At 56.4% G+C, this 16,983-nt stretch overlaps 1 protein-coding gene across 1 annotated transcript; it reads right to left on the bottom strand.

Moving 5' to 3' along the window:
* Window positions 1–6,005: 6,005 nt before the first annotated feature.
* AJUBA (ajuba LIM protein) lies at window positions 6,006–13,845 on the bottom strand. The gene is made up of 8 exons (XM_040969695.1): window positions 12,807–13,845; window positions 10,205–10,306; window positions 8,875–8,942; window positions 8,719–8,781; window positions 7,520–7,650; window positions 7,375–7,426; window positions 6,627–6,695; window positions 6,006–6,193 (listed from the first exon to the last, which is right to left on the bottom strand). Exons 1-8 carry the CDS (start codon window positions 13,843–13,845, stop codon window positions 6,068–6,070), a joined length of 1,650 nt encoding a protein of 549 aa, XP_040825629.1. The 3' UTR covers window positions 6,006–6,067.
* Between the last annotated feature and the right edge of the window lie 3,138 nt (window positions 13,846–16,983).

Raw genomic sequence — 16,983 nt, 5'->3', positions numbered from 1 at the left:
ACTGGTGCTCAAATGGGATCCTGGCACGTGTAAGACAAGAACTTCAGCCATTGGGCTACTGTGCTGGGCCCTAGGCCAAATTTTTTGTAAAGCTTTATTTATTCATTCTTGTTGGAAAAGCAGATTTATAGAGAGAAGAAGAGACAAAAATTTTCCATCTGCTGGTTCATTCCCCAGCAGGAGCTAAGCTCATCTGAAGCCATGGGCTTCTTCCAAGTCTCCCATGTGGCTGCAAAGGACTTGAGCCACCCTCCACTGTTTCCCAGGCCACAAGGAGAGAGTTGGAAGAGAAGTGGAGCAACCGGGATAGGAACTGGCACCCGGATGGGATCCTAGTGCATGCGAGAGGATTTAGCCAACCAAGTGATCATGCTGACTTCTTGGTTCTGTGGAATGATTCATGGTGGAAGTCTGTATGGATAGGGAGCCCATGTGAATCATCCAAATCAGACATTGCAGACCCAGAAGTCTCTTGGAGCCAGATAGTTAATCAGTGTGTTAATGCAGACGGAGGGACTGGCACAGTAGCCTAATGGCTAAAGTGCTCGCCTTACATGTGCAATTCTGGTACCTCTTGTGGGTACTTGTTTGAGTCTCAGATGCTCCACTTCCCATCCAGTTCCCTAGTTATGTATCTGGGAAAGTAGCAGAGATTGGCCTATGTGCTTGGACCTCTGGACCCACGTGGAGAGACCCAGAAGTTCTTGACTGCTGGGTGGAAAATCTGCCTCCTCTCTCTCTCTCTAATGCTCATTTTCAGATAAATAAATCTTTTTAAAAATTCGTACTGTGGGGCCCGGTATGATAGCTTAGTGGCTAAGTCCTCACCTTGCATGTGCTGGGATCCCATATGGGTGGCCAGTTCATGTCCCAGATGCTCCACTTCCCATCCAGCGCCCTGCTTGTGGCCTGGGAAAGCAGTCGAGGATGGCACAAAGCCTTGGGACCCAACACCTACATGGGAGACCTGGAAAAGGCTCCTGGCTTTGGATTGGTGCAGCTCCGGCTGTGGTGGTCCTTTGGGGAGTGAACAAGCAGAAGGAAGATCTGTCTCTATATTTCCTTCTGTCTGTAAGTCTGACTTTCCAATAAAAATAAATAAATCTGTAACAAGGAAGAAGAAGTAGGGAAGTCAGGACATGTATCAGCACTCACCTGTGCTTTTGGTATCAGTGAATAATCTTTACCAGAATCAAAAAATGTGTTAAAGTTTACCAAATGCCATCTTTCCAGCTCCCTCGTTACTCGCCCTGTTAGCTGACATTTCCCTTCCTCAGCCAGGGTTCCAATTAATATTATTTTTAGAAAACATAGACTCCAAACATCAGGGGCAGGATTTACACTGTCACCTTCTGATGGAGACTCTAAGCCTGACCAGGTCCCACTCATCCTTTGTATCCTGCAGTACTGGGTCTTTTATTGTAACAATCAATTACTTGGCCCTGTTGACATGTTGGCTGTAATCTCCTCAAGTCATTTTCTGTATGTTTGTCCCTGGCTAGACCATGACCTCCTCAAGGGCAAGGGCTCCCTAGCAGTATGCTTCCTTCACATTTCCTAACGTGCTTTTTTTTTTTTAAGACTTATTTATTTTTTATTGGAAAGGCAAATTTAAGAACTTCCATCCGTTGATTCATTGCCAGTTAACTGCAGTGGCTGGAACTGAGCTGATTCGAAGCCAGGAGCCAGGAGCTTTTTACCGGAAGAAGCTCCTCTTGGCTTTGGCCGTTGCGGCCACTTCGGGAGTGAACCAGTGGACAGAAGACCTTCCTCTCTGTATATCATTCTCTCAGTATATCTGCCTTTCCAATATAAACAAATACATAAATTAAAAAAAAAAAAAGTGGAACAGCCCAGACAGGAACCAGTGCCCATAGAGGATGCCAGCATTGTAGGCAGACGCTTAGCTTACTATGCCGCCGTGCCAGCTTCCCTCCGCAGTATCCTAAGTGAAAATGAGCAGAAGTTGCCTCTAATGCCTGTTGCATCATCACAGTGAGATTGTCTGTGTTCTGGTAACAATCTGCCCATATTTCCCAGGCCAGACCTTTGTCCTTCACCACCAGCGCTGAATAAGATACTCCAAGAGCCCCTCTGCAATCAACAGCCCAGTCTCAGGTTTCCCTAAAGCAGGAAGAAGTGAAAGAGGCCTGAAAGGGGCTAACACGGTGGCATAGAGAGCTCGTCCTCTACCTACAATACCAGCAACCCATATGGGTACTGGTTCGTGTCCCAGTGGCTCCACTTCTGATACAGCTCCCTGCCAATGGTCTGGGAAGACATAGAGAATCAGATAAGCCCTTGGACCTCCTCAACCATGAAAGAGACCTGGAGGTGGCTCCCTGCTTGGGGTCAACTCAGGTCTAGCCATTGTGGCCATTTGGGGAGTTAGCCAGTGGACGGAAAATCTGTCACCATAAATCTGCCTTTCGAGTAAAAGAAAAACTAGAGGACTGAGAGAACTGGGGTGGAAGGGAGGGAATTATGCTGTTTTTTTTAAATCTATTTTTATTGCAAAGTCAGATATACAGAGAGAAGAGACAGAGAGGAAGATCTTCCATCCGATGATTCACTCCCCAAGTGTCCATAACGGCTGGTGCTGTGCTGATCCGAAGCCAGAAACCAGGAACTTCTTCCGGGTCTCCCATGCAGGTGCAGGGTCTCAAAGATTTGGGCTGTCCTCAACTGCTTTCCAAGCCACAAGCAGGGAGCTGGATGGGAAGTGGGGCTGCTGGGATTAGAACTGGCACCCATATGGAATTCTGGTGCTTTCAAGGAGAGGACTTTAGCCTCTAGACCACCATGCGAGCCCTATGCTGTTTGTTTTAGTAAACTATTTGAAAGACAGAGCTTCTGGTTCCTGGTTCCATTTCTGAATCCCTGCAACAGCCAGGCCTGGGTCAGGCTGCAGTCAGGAGCATAAAGATCCAGCCGGGTCTCCCATGTGGGTGGTGTGGGATCCAGCTGCTGCAGCCATCCTCTGCTGCCTCGAGCAGGGTGCTGGAACTGGCAGTGGAGCTGTGGGCTACAGGGATGCCTGCATCCCAGGCTGCATCTCAAATGCTGGGCCAAACACCTGCCCTAGGCTAGTGTGGCTGCTTCCTCTCTCTCCCCCAAGTGACTCCGATAGCCGGAGCTGCATCAATCCGAAGCCAGAAGCCAGGAGCTTCTTTCGGATCTCTCATGCAGATGCAGGCCCCCAAGGCTTTGAGCCGTCCTCGACTGCTTTCCCAGACTACAAGCAGGGAGCTGGATGGGAAGTAGAGTAGCTAGGACAGAAACCAGCACCCATATGGGATCCTGGCACATGCAAGATGAGGACTTTAGCTACTAGGTTACCGTGCCAGGCCCTCAGGTAATGCTTCTTTTTCTTCTTCTTCTTTTTTTTCTGGTAATGCTTCTTAAACAAAACTAGATATAAATGCCTGAGCCCACCTGACCCCCCCAGCCCCATCCAGTCCTTTCATTCCACTCCTATTGTTCTCCTTTCCCTCCTTTTATTCCCTTAGTTATAGGTCTTAGCTGAAGGACCTCAAGCAACTGGCTTTATGTGCCTAGAAATAGCTTTCTGCTCCTCCTCCTTGACAGGACAGTTTCCAGCCTGACTATAAATGGAATCTTACCATTTCCCTGGCCTGGAGAGCCCCAGGCCGTGCCAGGGGAGACAGTCAAGGCTCCAAGGAGTAAGGCAGAGAGAAAAGCCTCCACAGCCTCCCTCCTGACAGCATCTGTCAGGGGCAGGCCGGTGCAGCGAGCTGACGCCTGCTCTGTGCTACTCACCTAGGAACACGGACCGGATCCCGCATTTCTTCCACTTTTCTCTTTTCCCTAATCTCAGGACTTGTGGTTGTAGAGGAAAATCAGGGGCCAGCTGGCCAAGGCCCACCTTTTGCTGTACTCCTTAGATCTTGTCCCTCCCCTCCACCCCCATGAAATGTAAATACCAAACAGAAATGTTAAAGTGGAACAATCTCCCAGCACACAGGAAGAAGGGCACACTTGTGATGCAGGCTGCCCTTGGGTACCTGCGGGGGATGATGGGGAAGGGAGAGGCCGCCCTTCTCACTGGTTATCACTCAGCTTCCCTCAGGAAGAAAGAACTGTGGCGGGGACAAGAGCCCTGGGAAGTCCTGGGGCTGGGTCAGATCGGCAGACACCTGAAAAGGCCTGAGCCGGGCAGGCCTGGAACTGATGAAGTCCAAAATCAGAAACCCAACGGTCAAACAGCGAGAACAAGAGCCTCAGAGGCAAGCACAGAACCAGAGGGATGGGTGTGCGAGCGTGTCTGGACTTTGCAGGCCTGCAGCAGTTTGCACAAACAACGTCCCCGGGTCCCAGGTCTTCACGATCATGAGTTTAATAGTCCTGCCTTAGAAGAATCAGTCTACACTGTCAAGTAGGCCATCCAGCTTCCCCACATTTCTCCTTCCTTTCAAAAGGACCTCTCCTGAACTGTCGCCTCCTATGTCAGAGGCCTCTTAGATCTAACTCCCGGCTGGGCTGGCAGGACCCCCACAGGTGGGAGAAGAAACAACCACAGGTGTGATTTACCGATTCAGGTCTGTAGGAGTCCTCGCTGCCAGGCTTGTCTGTTGAATATGTCTAAAACCAAAAGTTCACCTAGAGCCACCTGGCCAGAAACAGTTATCAAAGCTGCAGCCCTTCGGGATGGAGCGGAGGACCCCGGGATTGTTTCTGTGGCCGTGGTCTAGACAACCTCTCCCGTTAGTCAACTCCTACCTGCCCCTCCACGCCCAGCCCAGCCCAGCTTCCGGATCCCCCAGCCAGGCATCGCACCTGTAAAAGCATATCGGTGTACACAACACATAAAAATGATACACGCCATGTCTGCACCCACTGTATTTATTGCTAGAAACTTTAAACTTTTCTTTAAAAAAAAAAAAAAGTGGTTGAAAATTAGATAACATAGTAAAAGACATCCATAAGGTAGAAAGAATCTTTTCATTTACAAAGTGCTGCGAATTTGACAAAATGTTTGTTGCTGAGAATAACTCAGAAGAGCTTTTGAATGAGTAGATAGAAATTGTTGAAACACCTGAAGCATGACAAAGAAAGAGCACACCTACGTGGACATTAAAACACTGCCCGAGTTGGTCACTAAGTGAGCTGGACTTCAAGCCGACACATTTGTGAGTTGGTTAAGAGATCTAGCTTTAGGTCAACTAGTTTCAGCCAAAACGACTAGAACCAAATCAAATTGGTTCTTCTGCCGCCAGCACCCCCAAAACTTGTTGTTTAGGAGTGGTGGCGGGTCTGAAAAGACTTAGGACTGAGTGTGACACTGACCTGAGAAGGGAGCGAGGGTGCACGTGTGTGTACAAATGCACTTACGTGTGCACACCCTCAGCCGTGGGGCTCAGCGCACCTCCATCTGGGAGTGGAGCCGGACAGGGTGCCAGCAATCAGCAAGTGTCACGCCCGCACATGCTCCTCACCTCCCCAGCCGGGAAGAACAGACACCCACTCGGCTTCCCCAGGCCCACAAGAGTCCCTGAGAAACAGGCAATCCATGCAGCAGGCCCAGCCGGAGCAGGTCCCTACGCCCCGCAGAGATGGGGCGCTCTCCTGGTCCACTGGAGAAGGCAGCCAAGAAATAGCTCATGAATAAGGGCTGGGGTTGGCAATTCTTCAACCAGGTAACAGAGACAGGATACTAAAGAAAATGCCTGGCTGCTTCCACACCTGATGGCACGTGTGGGGGCATGAGAGCGAGAAGCTCCCGGGACGGCCTCTCCTCCCATCACCCAGAACCAGAACATGCTCGCCTCATGTACAAACATGAGCTTCAGACACTGTTCAGAAAGGAGCAGAGCCCGCCTCGACATGGAAAGCAGGCCGGTCACCCCCACCCTGGCACTCGGAGGGCAGCTCCTCTTCAATCCATTTGGAATGTTGGAATCTTTGGGTGTCTGGCCCTTGGGGCCCTCTCTACGTGGACTCCTCTGCCAGGCCCACAGAGCGCGTCCCCTGCCTCGACTGGCCTTGAAAGGGCCTGCCAGCCAGAAGAGTTTGTCACGGTCGTGACGGCAGTGGTGAGGCCCACGGCTTAGATGTAGTTGGTGGGGGGCTGTCGAGCATTGAGCCGCTGCAAGTGACAGCCGTGACAGAGCAAGTGTCCGTCCAGTGGGAAGCAGCAGCAGCCTTCCTCATCACTCAGCTGCATCCGGCAGTCCTGGGGGAAGAAGGAACCCACTTCACTTCCGCTCCACGGCACCTTGGGATGTCACCTGGACACCTGGGAGCAGGGGGTGGACCGGATCCACCCAGACTGGAGAACCCGAGAAAATACCCCAGCTGGACACCAGGTGGCGCTGCTGCAGCAGGAATAATGAGATAAGCCCCATTTCCAGAAGTTACCAGGAGTGCCTGGTCTGGTAGAATTTAAGCCCAGGGGAGGCCAGGTTCAAAAGGAACTAGATAAACTAGGACCATGGAGAAGAGCTGGAGGACAGGAAGGGGAGTGAAGATTAGTCAATGGAACAGGAACCTTCCAGGTCTTCTGAGGTTTACACCGTTCTCCTGCAGGCTGGCTGTCGTAGGACTGGGAGATGATGGGCAGAGGGGGAGGAGCCAAGTCTCCCCCAGTAGTCAGGAACTGCACTCACCTCACAGTGGTAGCACTCGAAGTGATAATCTCGGTCCATGGATATCACCCTCACGATGTCCTCGCAGCCCTGAAACAGGCAGCCTGTGGGGCTGGGCACACATGGATGCCCCCAACTCTGTCTTCCCCAACTCCTGTCCCTGCATAGACTCCTCCTTTCCAAGAGGAGGGGTACACAAAGGCCCCCAGAGCCTCTCAGTTATATGTAGCGTGCAAACAGATGCAAATCCAGAGCACGTCCTGTGTGGAGTGCTGTTTCTGTACCAGCCCTGGCTTGCTGGACTCCCCCAGCTATGTGGGGAGCAGAGGGAAGGGCAGGGGAGCAGGCAGTGCAGATAAAGCAGGCCAGGCAGGGGACAAGGACACCCAGAAGGCTTGCTCCCCCTCTGCACATACCCCCCCTTCCCACCAGCCCTGAAGACTCTTCCCATTTTCTCCAGAGCGCCCCCACCCCCACCTCTGGGCTCTCAAGTCCCCACCCTCAAAGGAAATCTCCTCTGGCCTGGGATCAAAGATGTGGAGCCTGGGGCCCGGGGAGGCTGTCAGACATGTCCAGGCCCGGATGTCAGGGTCAGTGCGGGTGACCCTGAGAGCAGAGTCACACGGGAATCTCTTGCGAGAACATTCCTTAGCGCCAGCACTTCCCGAGTGAGGCTGTGTGAGCAAGTGCCCCGGCCCTCCCCAGAGGCTGCAGTGGCGGCCCTGGCTGCCCCTCGGGAGAACCCAGACGGACGGACGGATGGACTGACCTCGGAGGGGAGGATGGGCTGGCCGCAGGCCGCGCACTTTGGAGCATAGTTTCTGCAAGAGAGCAGGCAGATATGAGCTGTGCTTGGGGTGCGGGGAGGAATCTAGAGCCCCGGGGGGGGGGGGGGCCCACACAGGGAGACTCACTTGTGGTAGTCGGTAACGCAGTACACCTGGTTGGAGAAGTCCACTGTGAAGGGGACGCCGTCCAGGCACTTGTTGCACACGATGCACCGGAAGCAGCCCGGGTGATAGGACTTGCCCATGGCCTGCAGGATCTGGCTCGTGGGGTAGCAGAACAGTCAGGCCAGCTCCTCAGCCACCATCCCTGTCCCACCCTCTCCCCTGTTACCCCACCTCAGCCAGCCCCTCCCATCATCCTAGAGCAAAACTCTGTAATTTGTGGAGACCAGGGAGTCTTTCCATAGAGACAGAAACCCTGAGAAAGCCCTCCTGCGCACACAAGGCCCAAAAGGAGGTGCTTTAAAAAAAAAATCCATGGGGCCTGTACAGTGGCACTGCAGGCTAATCCTTTGCTTATGAGTGCCTGTCTGCATTCCATTTGGGCACTGGTTCATGTCCTGGCTGCTGTCACTTCCCATCCAGCTCCCTGCTTATAGTCTGGGAAAGCAGTAGAAGACAGCCCAAAGCCTAGGGACCCTGGACCTACATGGAGACTCAGAAAAAGGCCCTGGCTACTGACCAACTCAGCTCTGCTTGTTGGCAGCCACTGGGGAGTGAACCAGTGGATAGAAGACCTCTCTGTAAAAATGTGCCTTTCCAATAAAAATATATAAATCTTACAAAAAAACAAAACAAACAAAAAAATACCATGCCTGGATGCCCCCATCCCTCCCCATTCTGAAATTTTTTTTAATTAATTATTTTTTTTCCCCACTCTGACACCTTATCATGGTCTCTGGTGAAGGGTCGCAGGTAGCTTTATTTTTAAATTTTTTTAAGTGCTTCCCAGGTGAACAGCGAGGTGGCCAAGGCTGAGACTCACTGAATGTCCCTTATACCCCCTTCTACAGAACAGAAAATGCCAGCTCAACAGGGAAAGAAATGGGATTAAATCGTACCCTCCCCCATCTCCCACCCTGCTCTGCTGGCTTGGGCTAGATGGCCTGGTAGGACTTGCAAAGTCAAGGAAAGGCTGGTTCCCAGAGGCCTGGGAGGGCAGAATCAGGAGGCCAGTCTGTCACGTGGGGACAGGGGTGTCATAGTGGGCAGCTGCTCTGGGAGGGGAGGGATGGTCAGGAGTGGCCTCGTTTCCCTCCCCGCCAGCTCCTGCCCTCCCCCCCGCCCCCCCACCCCGCCTCAGCTGGGACTCCTCCTTCACCCACCTTCTCCAGAATCAAGTGGCCACACACACAGCACTTCTCTGCTGCCTCCTGGAACCCGGAAAACTACCGAGAGAGAAAAGCCGACAAGAGGATGGTTTGGAGCTGAGAGTGGGGTCAGGCCCAAGTGTGGGAACCAAGGCTGGGGCCCTCACTCACCAGGTAGTCTTCTTCACAGTACACAGAACCGTTGACACTGTAGAAAGCCTTGCAGCGCAAAGTCCGGCCTGGAAACACCAGAGAAGGGGCTGGGACCAGGCAGTGGGCCTGGAGTGCACTGGGACGTGCCCTGGGGCACCTGCCCTCCCCAGCACACAAACAGCCTGTGTGATGCAATTCCAATCTGCTCCGGTCTCATTTCCACCAACTTCCCACTCCTCTGCTCGCTGCACCTCCAGCCCTCCTCCCCTTACAACCGTCCCCACTAAGCAAACAGGAGAGCAAGGCCACCTGCAGACTCCAACCAGAGATGGTTAGGGCCTCTCTGAACTGGGTGCTGTGCCATTTGCATAACGAAAATCCCAGGCGCACAGGCCTGGCCCTCAGGCCTTTCAGCCTTGCTCTGGTCAAACCCTGTCTGCAGGGTCCAGCTCCTGCGGGGACTGCTGGGGACAAAGTGCTGTGTTTGGGAGTGCAGCCAGGCTCTTCCTTCCCAGCTGGACCAGACCCGCTTTCCCCAAGCTTGGAGGGACCCAGGGTCTGCAGACAAAGGCGGCCCATTTCCCGTGCAATCAATACCCAGGAATGGGGGAGGAGCAAGGCCGAGGTGCAGAATGGGCCGGCTCCCCACCTTGTACCTTCTTCCCATCAAAATCTCCACTTGCAGCTCTGCCCAGGGGTTCAGCAATGCTGCCTTAGAAAATCACGGGAGTCAGGAAAGGAGGAGGAGGAGGACACACAGACCCCATGAAAAGGACAGACAGACACAGGCGAGCCAGGACGAGGCAGAGGAGCGCTGAGCGCTGGAGTCAGCCAGGCAGATAGGCGATTAAAGGTTTAGCGAAAGAATCAGAATGGGTAAGCAGTGTGGAGGGGAATGAGGGGGCTGGGGGGAGTTAAGGCCACCCTGAGCACCCCCTCCCGTGGGCCTCCTGAACCTACAGCAGCGGGCATTCCTGGAGCGTGATGTCATCAGCTTGGCATGGCCCCAGTGGCCTGCACTCTAGTGAGGTGGCTGAACTCTGACCAGCCAAGAGAAACCCCCCCCCCCCGACACACACCCCACTCCCCACTCCTCCAGCCCATTCCCCCCCCCCACCTCCCGCCCTTCCCACATTCCAATCTTTCACTGTCGTCCCAGGCAACCCAGGCTGCCCGAGCCCAAACCCCACCAAGCAGAGAGGCCTGAGGGCGGGAGTCCAGGCTGGGCAAGGCAGTGGGGAGGCGCAAGAAAGGGCAAGCCAGGCAGAGGAGGAGGCAGGTAGAAGGGGGTACACAAGGGGCACCTGCTCTCGTTGGGCTCCCCTAAGCAGCTGGCGGGCACACTCACCGCAGGAGCAGCAGACAAAGCACTGGGTGTGGTAGAGGCTGTCCAGGGCCTGGCAGGCGTTGCTCTGGCCGTAGATGCCCTTGTTGCACTTGATACAGGTGCCTGGGGGAAGGTGGAGGGGGAGGAGAGATTGTCAGCTTCCTCTCTGGCTCCCCTAGTTCCACACCAGGGACTCCAAGGTCCCTTTCCTGCCTCTGGGAAGAGAGGATAACAAGGACTGGGATGCAGCAAGAGTTTGGTGGGACTGCTCCATTCTCGTTTAGCTGGTTCATCCACCAGACGTGATCCAGGCATCTCTGTATCTAGCCTAGCACCTGACATCCAGGAAAATCGTCGCATTTCTGCTGCAGAGAAAGCTCTGGACAAGCAAGGTCCATGGTTCAATGTGAGGGACAAATGCCCAGAGAGGGCTTGGTATTACTTGGGGTAGGGGATGAGGGACAGTCAGTAGCACATGGGAGGGAGCCAACTTGGCAGAGTCTCTTGGGTCTAACTGCTTCACTGCTGGGGGGACACCATGACCACCCTCCACTGCAGGCTTCCAAGCAGAGAGAGAGGGGCGATCTGGCCCAGCAGAGGGGATTCCCAGGCTGCCACGAACCCAGGGGGTGTGTTCCAGGGACCCGAGATGGCACACCACCCCCTCCACCCCATCACCTTCTGGTATGGGCACAGGGCTGAGCACTGAAAGGCGCTATCCCAACATCCCCCACTGTCTAAGACGCCTGCACCTGGCTCGAGCAGCCGCCTCTCCTGGGTGTGTTCTTCCTCCCCTCCACTCCCCAATTCCAGGCCCATGAGTGAGGGCTCAGGCCTGTCTTTGGGGAGCAGATCCCAACGAGCCCGCCCCACCTCTCCCCCCTCCCTCGGCACACTGCCACCCTCCCTGCCTGTCGGGGCCCATCCCAGGCTTTGCCCAGGGGCTTGGGAGCCTGTGCAGCAGCTGCAGCAACTGATGGGCCCAGGCCTGCCCTGCTCCCACCCTCTGGCAGCTGGGGAAGGCTGCAGCCAGGGAACGGGGCCCTCCCGAGGGGCCGCCTAGCAGGGGCTAAGGAGATGGGAACAAAAGGGCTCTCCTCTCAGGCTCTGCCAGGAGACACCTGACCCTGGTCAGACTCCCTACCCTCATGCCAGGGGGGTAGGGAGGAGAGAGCCCCAGAACTGCCATGCCACAGGGTACCCCATGCCCCCAGCATTTGGACACTGCAAAGGCCAGGGGTGAGCGTCCCAGGAATGTCTGCCTCACCTCCTCCAAGCCAGCGCACGCACGTATACTTCAGCTCTTCCTGCCATTTACTGCACTCACTGTGCTCCTTGCCCTTTGGCTCTGATGGTTCAGCCAGACTTTGGTCCCAGCTCTGCCTCTCCTGGGCCTCAAAACGAAACTGCTAAATGGGCCCTGTCACTTGGTCTCCCTTGATCAAAGTGATTTAGCATCATGTACCCCAAGCTGGGCTTGAACTATGGGGGGGTCCCCTTCCAGCCTATTGCCTCAGAACTTCCTCCCCAGCAGTTCCCTTCTGCTCTGCGGTGGGGGGTCCGGGACAGGGAGACACAGGTAAAGAGGTGAAAAAGAGGTTTGGGGAAGGGAGGAAGGCCACCAACCCTGGGGGCTCAGCCCTTCACTTCCACCACCAGACTCGCCTTTCCTCACACAATCAAGTAATGCCCGCATTTGGGCTGAAACATCCTTAAAGACCCCAATATCCCCTCTGGCTGAGCCGCAGAATCCACCCAAACTTCCTCCGCACACTGGGGAGGGACAGGAAGAGGCTGTGGTTAGCCTGAATTCTAAGCGGGTTACAGCCAGAACCCTAGGGCCAGGTGGACGCGGGTGGCTATTCACCCAAGGGGTGAGCTTGCCCCGAGGGTTCACAACTTTTGTTCTGACTTCCGGGAGGCGAGTGTGTATGGGGAATGGGGGGGAGGGCACCAAGGGCCAGCACCATCAGGCAGGTAAACGTCCCCACTGGCAACCCTGCTGGGCTGAGCAGCAACCTGGTTCTCCTCCCTTCCGTGCCCGGGCGCGCTCCATTTCCCCGACAGCGGCTGGGGCTAGGGCGAACACCCCACCCCTGCACCCCACCCCGCGGCCGCAGCCGCAGCGGGCCCTGCCCGCGGGCACCTGGAGCGCCCGGGCAGGAGTCGGCACGCACGCGGCCCGCCCGCCCCGCCCCCCACCCGCGCATTCCCCGAATTCCTGCGGGCGGAGCCTGCGCCGGGGTGGGGGCGCGGCGCGCCGAAGCCTGTAGGGACACCCGCCGCCCAGGGGGAGCCAGCTGGGGGGGGGGCACTCATTACCCGCACTAGGATGCCTCCCTAGGAGGTGGCCTACTGCGACAAATCAAGGCGTTAACGCCTGAGAAGCTGGGGAGGAGGGGGACTGCGGCTCACAAAATAATCAAGAGCTCTGAATTTAGCAGGCACGAGGGTCGTGTCCCTGGGAAAATCGGTGCGAAGGGGTCAAAGCGCTTTGGGGCCCGCCCCAGGTCATCCCTCCTGTCGGTTGTCCAGCCCGACCGACCCCGTCGGGGAATCCGAGACGTGAACGCCCCGCCGGCTCCCCTCAAGTCCCTATAAGCACTCTCTCTCTCTCACTCACCAAAGTAGTCCTCTCTGGCCTCCGGTTCTCGCATCCGGGCCCGGGTGGCTTCGGGGACGAACGGACCTGGAGGTTCCTCGAGACCCGACGGCTCCAAGCAGGAGGGCTCCCCACGGGCGCCGGCTTCCCGTCCGCCCGTGCCCACGGTCAGGCGCAGCAAGGCTGTCAGCTCGTCCTGGTACCGGGCGCCCGCGGCGCAGTCCCCATAGCCGGTCACCGAGTGTCGTCCGGGTTGCGCCCCGCGTCTCTCCAAGGGTCCCGCCGCTCCCACTCCGGCCCCGGCTAGTGCTCCGGGACTGCCCAGGGCCGGGGGATACGAGTGGCGGCTTTCCTGGCAGCCGAACCCCGCGGGCCGGTGAGCGCACAGTCTGTCCAGCGCGGCGTGGAGCTCCGGGTAGGCGGACGGGACCCCTCCGGGGGAATAGCCCGCCGGCGCCCCAGGCAGCGGTGGACTGAATAGGCACGGCCCAGCGGGCAGGGGGCTCCCGTGGCGCTGGTCGTAGCCCATGCTGATGCCGCTGGTTCGGTTGCTGCAGGGCCGGCTGCCTCCTCCGGCTCCGCCAGCCGCCGCGCCGTCCAGCAGCAGGCTGCCCCGGGGGCTGGACGGCTTGCTCGCGTCGCTGGCTGAACTACTGGCGAAGCTGGAGCGGGGGCTCAGGGCCGGAGCCGTGGTCTCCAGCCGAAAATCGGGGGGCAAGGACTGAGGTAGAGGCAAGGCCCGAGTGGGCGGCGGTCCCCCGGGGAAGGAGCCTTCGTAGCGCGGCGTCTCAAAGGAGCCGCGCGGGTTCCACTCTGCGTCCAGCGGCCCTTGCTCTCGGGCGGGCTCCAGCGGCTCATCCCCGGGTCCCCCAGCAGCTCCTCGGGACCCTGACTTCCTAGCTGCCCCCAGCCCACTCAGACGCCCCTTGCCCGGCCCGGGGGTCCCCTCAGCCCCAGACCGGCTAGATTCACCCTTTCTGCGGCCGAACTTGGCGCTGCCGGAGTCCGACAGTCTTAACTTCTCCAGTAGGCGACTGGCTTTCTCCCCTAACCGCTCCATGCCCTCGGGTCTGGGGCCTCCGACCCCCTCCCCGGCCGGCACCCCGCAGCGTCTCGGCGGCCAGGGGCTGCTCGGTCCCTGCAGCCGGACTCGGGTTGCCCAGGGGCACGGGGTAGGCACCGGGACTTAGCGGGGGGCGGCCCGGCTGCCCCGCGCCTGGGACCCTGCAGCATCCCCCGGCGGGAGGGGCAGCGACCCTCCGCGCATAGCTGGCGTGAAGCGGGAGAGCCAAGGCCCGCAGCCGCGGCCGTCCGGTCCGCAGGTTTGTGGGCTCACGCGTCCACTCGCCGGGCCCCCGCCCCCTCGCTCTCACGCTCGCTCGGCACAGACCAACTTCTCCCAAACTTTTGTCTGCCTGGCCGGATCTACTTTCCAGGAGGGGCGGAGCGCGGCGTGCGCGAGAGCGAAGGGGCAGCGCGAGGGGAGGGGGTGGTGGCCAAGCAGGGAGCGCGGATGCGTCCCGCGGCGAGGGGTGTGGGGGGACCCCTGGAGGAGGAGACTCAGCCGGCGGCAGGGGATGCCTGGGCAAGGAAGGGGCAGTCAGGGCGGTTACGACCCTCAGGAATGGGAACGGGACGGCGCGTGGGGGACCCGAGGGGGACTCTTTGTCTGCAGTTGGAATGCGCGGAGGGGCACGGTGAACGACGCGCTCCCAGGACGGGGCGACGGGAGGCATGTTGTGCGCAAACTGCGTGACTTTGTTCCTAGTGTGGGCACTGTGGGAGTGCTGGGCAGAGGTGGGCACGGAGGGTGGTGGCGAGGCAAGGAAAGAGGAAGCAAGGGAGAAAGAGATTCGGGGACGACGCGTAGGTCAGGTAGAGCCAAGAGTAAGAGAGAGAGAGGTGGAAGACAGGTAGCAGAACCCGGGCCAGGGGAGGTGTGCGATGCCCCGGAGACAAAGGACGCGACGGGTTTGTCCGGAGGGCATGAGGCACAGACAAGCTGTAATAAAAAGACCCTGCTGGCTTTCTAGACCCGGGGCTGTGGGATGCTGGAGAGAGGTGGAGGCGGAGGGTGAAGAATTGAGCGCGTGTGTAAAAGCAGCGGCAGGAGAGCTAGGGGGCAGGTTCCGTGTCCCTACCTTGAGAGGCAGGGAGATCCAGTGTCTGTATGAAGGCTTGGGGACTAAGCCCTGCCTTCAGGGTAGGGCAGGTAAGAGGCATCGCAAACACCCCATGGTGTTGGGAGATGAGACTTTTAGCCGGAAATTAGAAGTAGAAGGGTCAGTAATAAGGAGAAGAAAGCCCTGGCTGAGCTGATTCAGCACCAGAACACCTTGGGTGGAGTGGGTAGGGGGCATTGTAGCATAGTGTGTTAAGCAGCTTTCTGGGACTGCAGCATCCCACACAGGCACTGGTGAGTCCAACTGCTCCACTCCTGAGCTAGCTCATGCACCCGGGGAAGCAGCGAAGGTAGCGCAAGTGCTCCAGCTGCTGCTACCCACCTGGGAATGCCTGACTCCTGACTTCTGCCTGTTCCAGCCCTACCATTTTGTAAGTGAACCAGCAGATGCAAGAGGTCTTCTGGCCTTTCTCTCTCTGTGTGTAATGCTTTCAAATAACTTTAAGCCAGTCCAACTGATTTAGCCCAGACTGCGACATAAGGGACTGGAAAAGTAGAATCGAGAAGGAAATGGCTCATTTGTATAGATAGTGAAGGAGTCTGGAAAGTATAGGTAAATAGATCATATTATTTTATTTTAAAGATTTATTTTTATTGGAAAGGCAGGTATACAGAGAAAAGGAGAGACAGAAAGATCTTCCATCTGCTGATTCATTGCGCAAGTGACTGCAACAGCCAAAGCTGAGCTGATCTGAAGCCAGAGCTTCTTTCGGGTCTCCCACGTAGATGCAGGGTCCCAAGACTTTGGGCTGTTCTCTAATGCTTTCCCAGGCTATAAGCAGGGAACTGGATGGGAAGTGGAACAGCTGAGATACGAACTGGCACCTATCTGGGAAGCCAGCACATACAAGGCAAAGATTTAGCCACTGAGCAATGGTCCTAGGCCCAGATCATATTCTCATTTCAAAATTCTGAACACCTTTTATCATCTTTGTGATGTAGCCTTGGGAGTAGGGAAAGAAAAGAGGGTCTCATCTTTGAGGGAATTCATTTGGCACAAACCACTTCGGCCTCCCCATCCTAACTGCTCTGTGTGACCTCGGGCTCCTGGGAATCAGCCTGTCTCTGGTCAGTCCTACAGTGTCTTCTGGCCCGAAGAGAGCTGGTGATTAGGCTGGAATCACTGGTCCCGGAGGGAAGGTCTCAGGGTACGCCCAGAGCCTGTTGTGAGCAACTCTTTAGAACCAGCCATGAGGTTCCCCCTCTCTTCTGCTCTCTCATGGGCCAGGAGAAAGCTGCAGTCTTCCTTCTAATTACTCACATGCAAAACATCCACACAGCCCTTTAGGACACACAGCGCTTTGATCCTCCAGGGTGAGACGGAGAGAGTGAGTCTTAGGAAGAGTTGAGAAGCCCAGGCGGGGTTAGTGGTAGCAGCAGTGAGCACCCATTTGGATAATCATAGCCTGTGGTGTTGGGGGCCTAAAGTGAAGGGGAGGGCCTGGCGTGGTGGCCTAAAGGCTAAATCCTCCAGTTATGTGCACTGGGAATTCATATGGGTGCTAGTTCGTGTCCTGGCTGTTCCACTTCCTATCCAGCTGCCTGCTGTGGCCTGGGAAAGCAGTAAAGAACAGCCCAAGCCTTGGAACCGCGAAGCCACACAGGAGATCCGAAAGAGGCTCCAGTGGCTTTTACATATTTAAAAAAGATTTTTTTTTTTAGGGATTTATTTATTTTTATTGGAAGGGCAAATTGATAGAGAGGAGAGACAGAGAGATCTTCCCTCTGCTGTTTCAGTCCCCAGCCGCTGCAATGACTGGAGCTGAGCTGATCCAAAGCCAGGAGCCAGGAACTTCTGAGTTTCCCATGCAGGTGCAAGATCCCCAGGCTTTGGACTGTCTGGCACTGCTTTCCCAGGCCACAAGCAGAGAGCTGGATGGGAAGTGGGCAGCCAGGATATGAACTGCTACCCATATGGATCACACCAGTCTCCTAAGATATATACCATCTTTTCTCTTCCAAACCAATGCAAGCATCTTTGAACCAGCGCTGGCTGAGATGCTCTCTGAGATATGA

This window comes from Ochotona curzoniae, unplaced genomic scaffold (genome assembly GCF_017591425.1).
Source record: "Ochotona curzoniae isolate NIBS_2020 unplaced genomic scaffold, NIBS_Ocur_1.0 scaffold_4701, whole genome shotgun sequence".
Classification (NCBI taxonomy): domain Eukaryota; kingdom Metazoa; phylum Chordata; class Mammalia; order Lagomorpha; family Ochotonidae; genus Ochotona; species Ochotona curzoniae.
The sequence above is the reverse complement of the archived record's forward strand: the minus strand, read 5'-3'. Positions and strand labels throughout refer to the sequence as shown.

Excerpts from the sequence above, each read along its gene's own strand:
- AJUBA (XM_040969695.1), bottom strand. The coding sequence starts at position 13,845 with ATGGAGCGGTTAGGGGAGAAAGCCAGTCGCCTACTGGAGAAGTTAAGA. Across the intron at positions 8,943-10,204 it reads CTTTGTCTGCTGCTCCTGCG|GCCGGACTTTGCGCTGCAAG; the intron begins GTGAGTGTGCCC and ends TGGTGTTTCCAG. Across the intron at positions 8,782-8,874 it reads ACTGTGAAGAAGACTACCTG|TTTTCCGGGTTCCAGGAGGC; the intron begins GTGAGTGAGGGC and ends CTCTCTCGGTAG.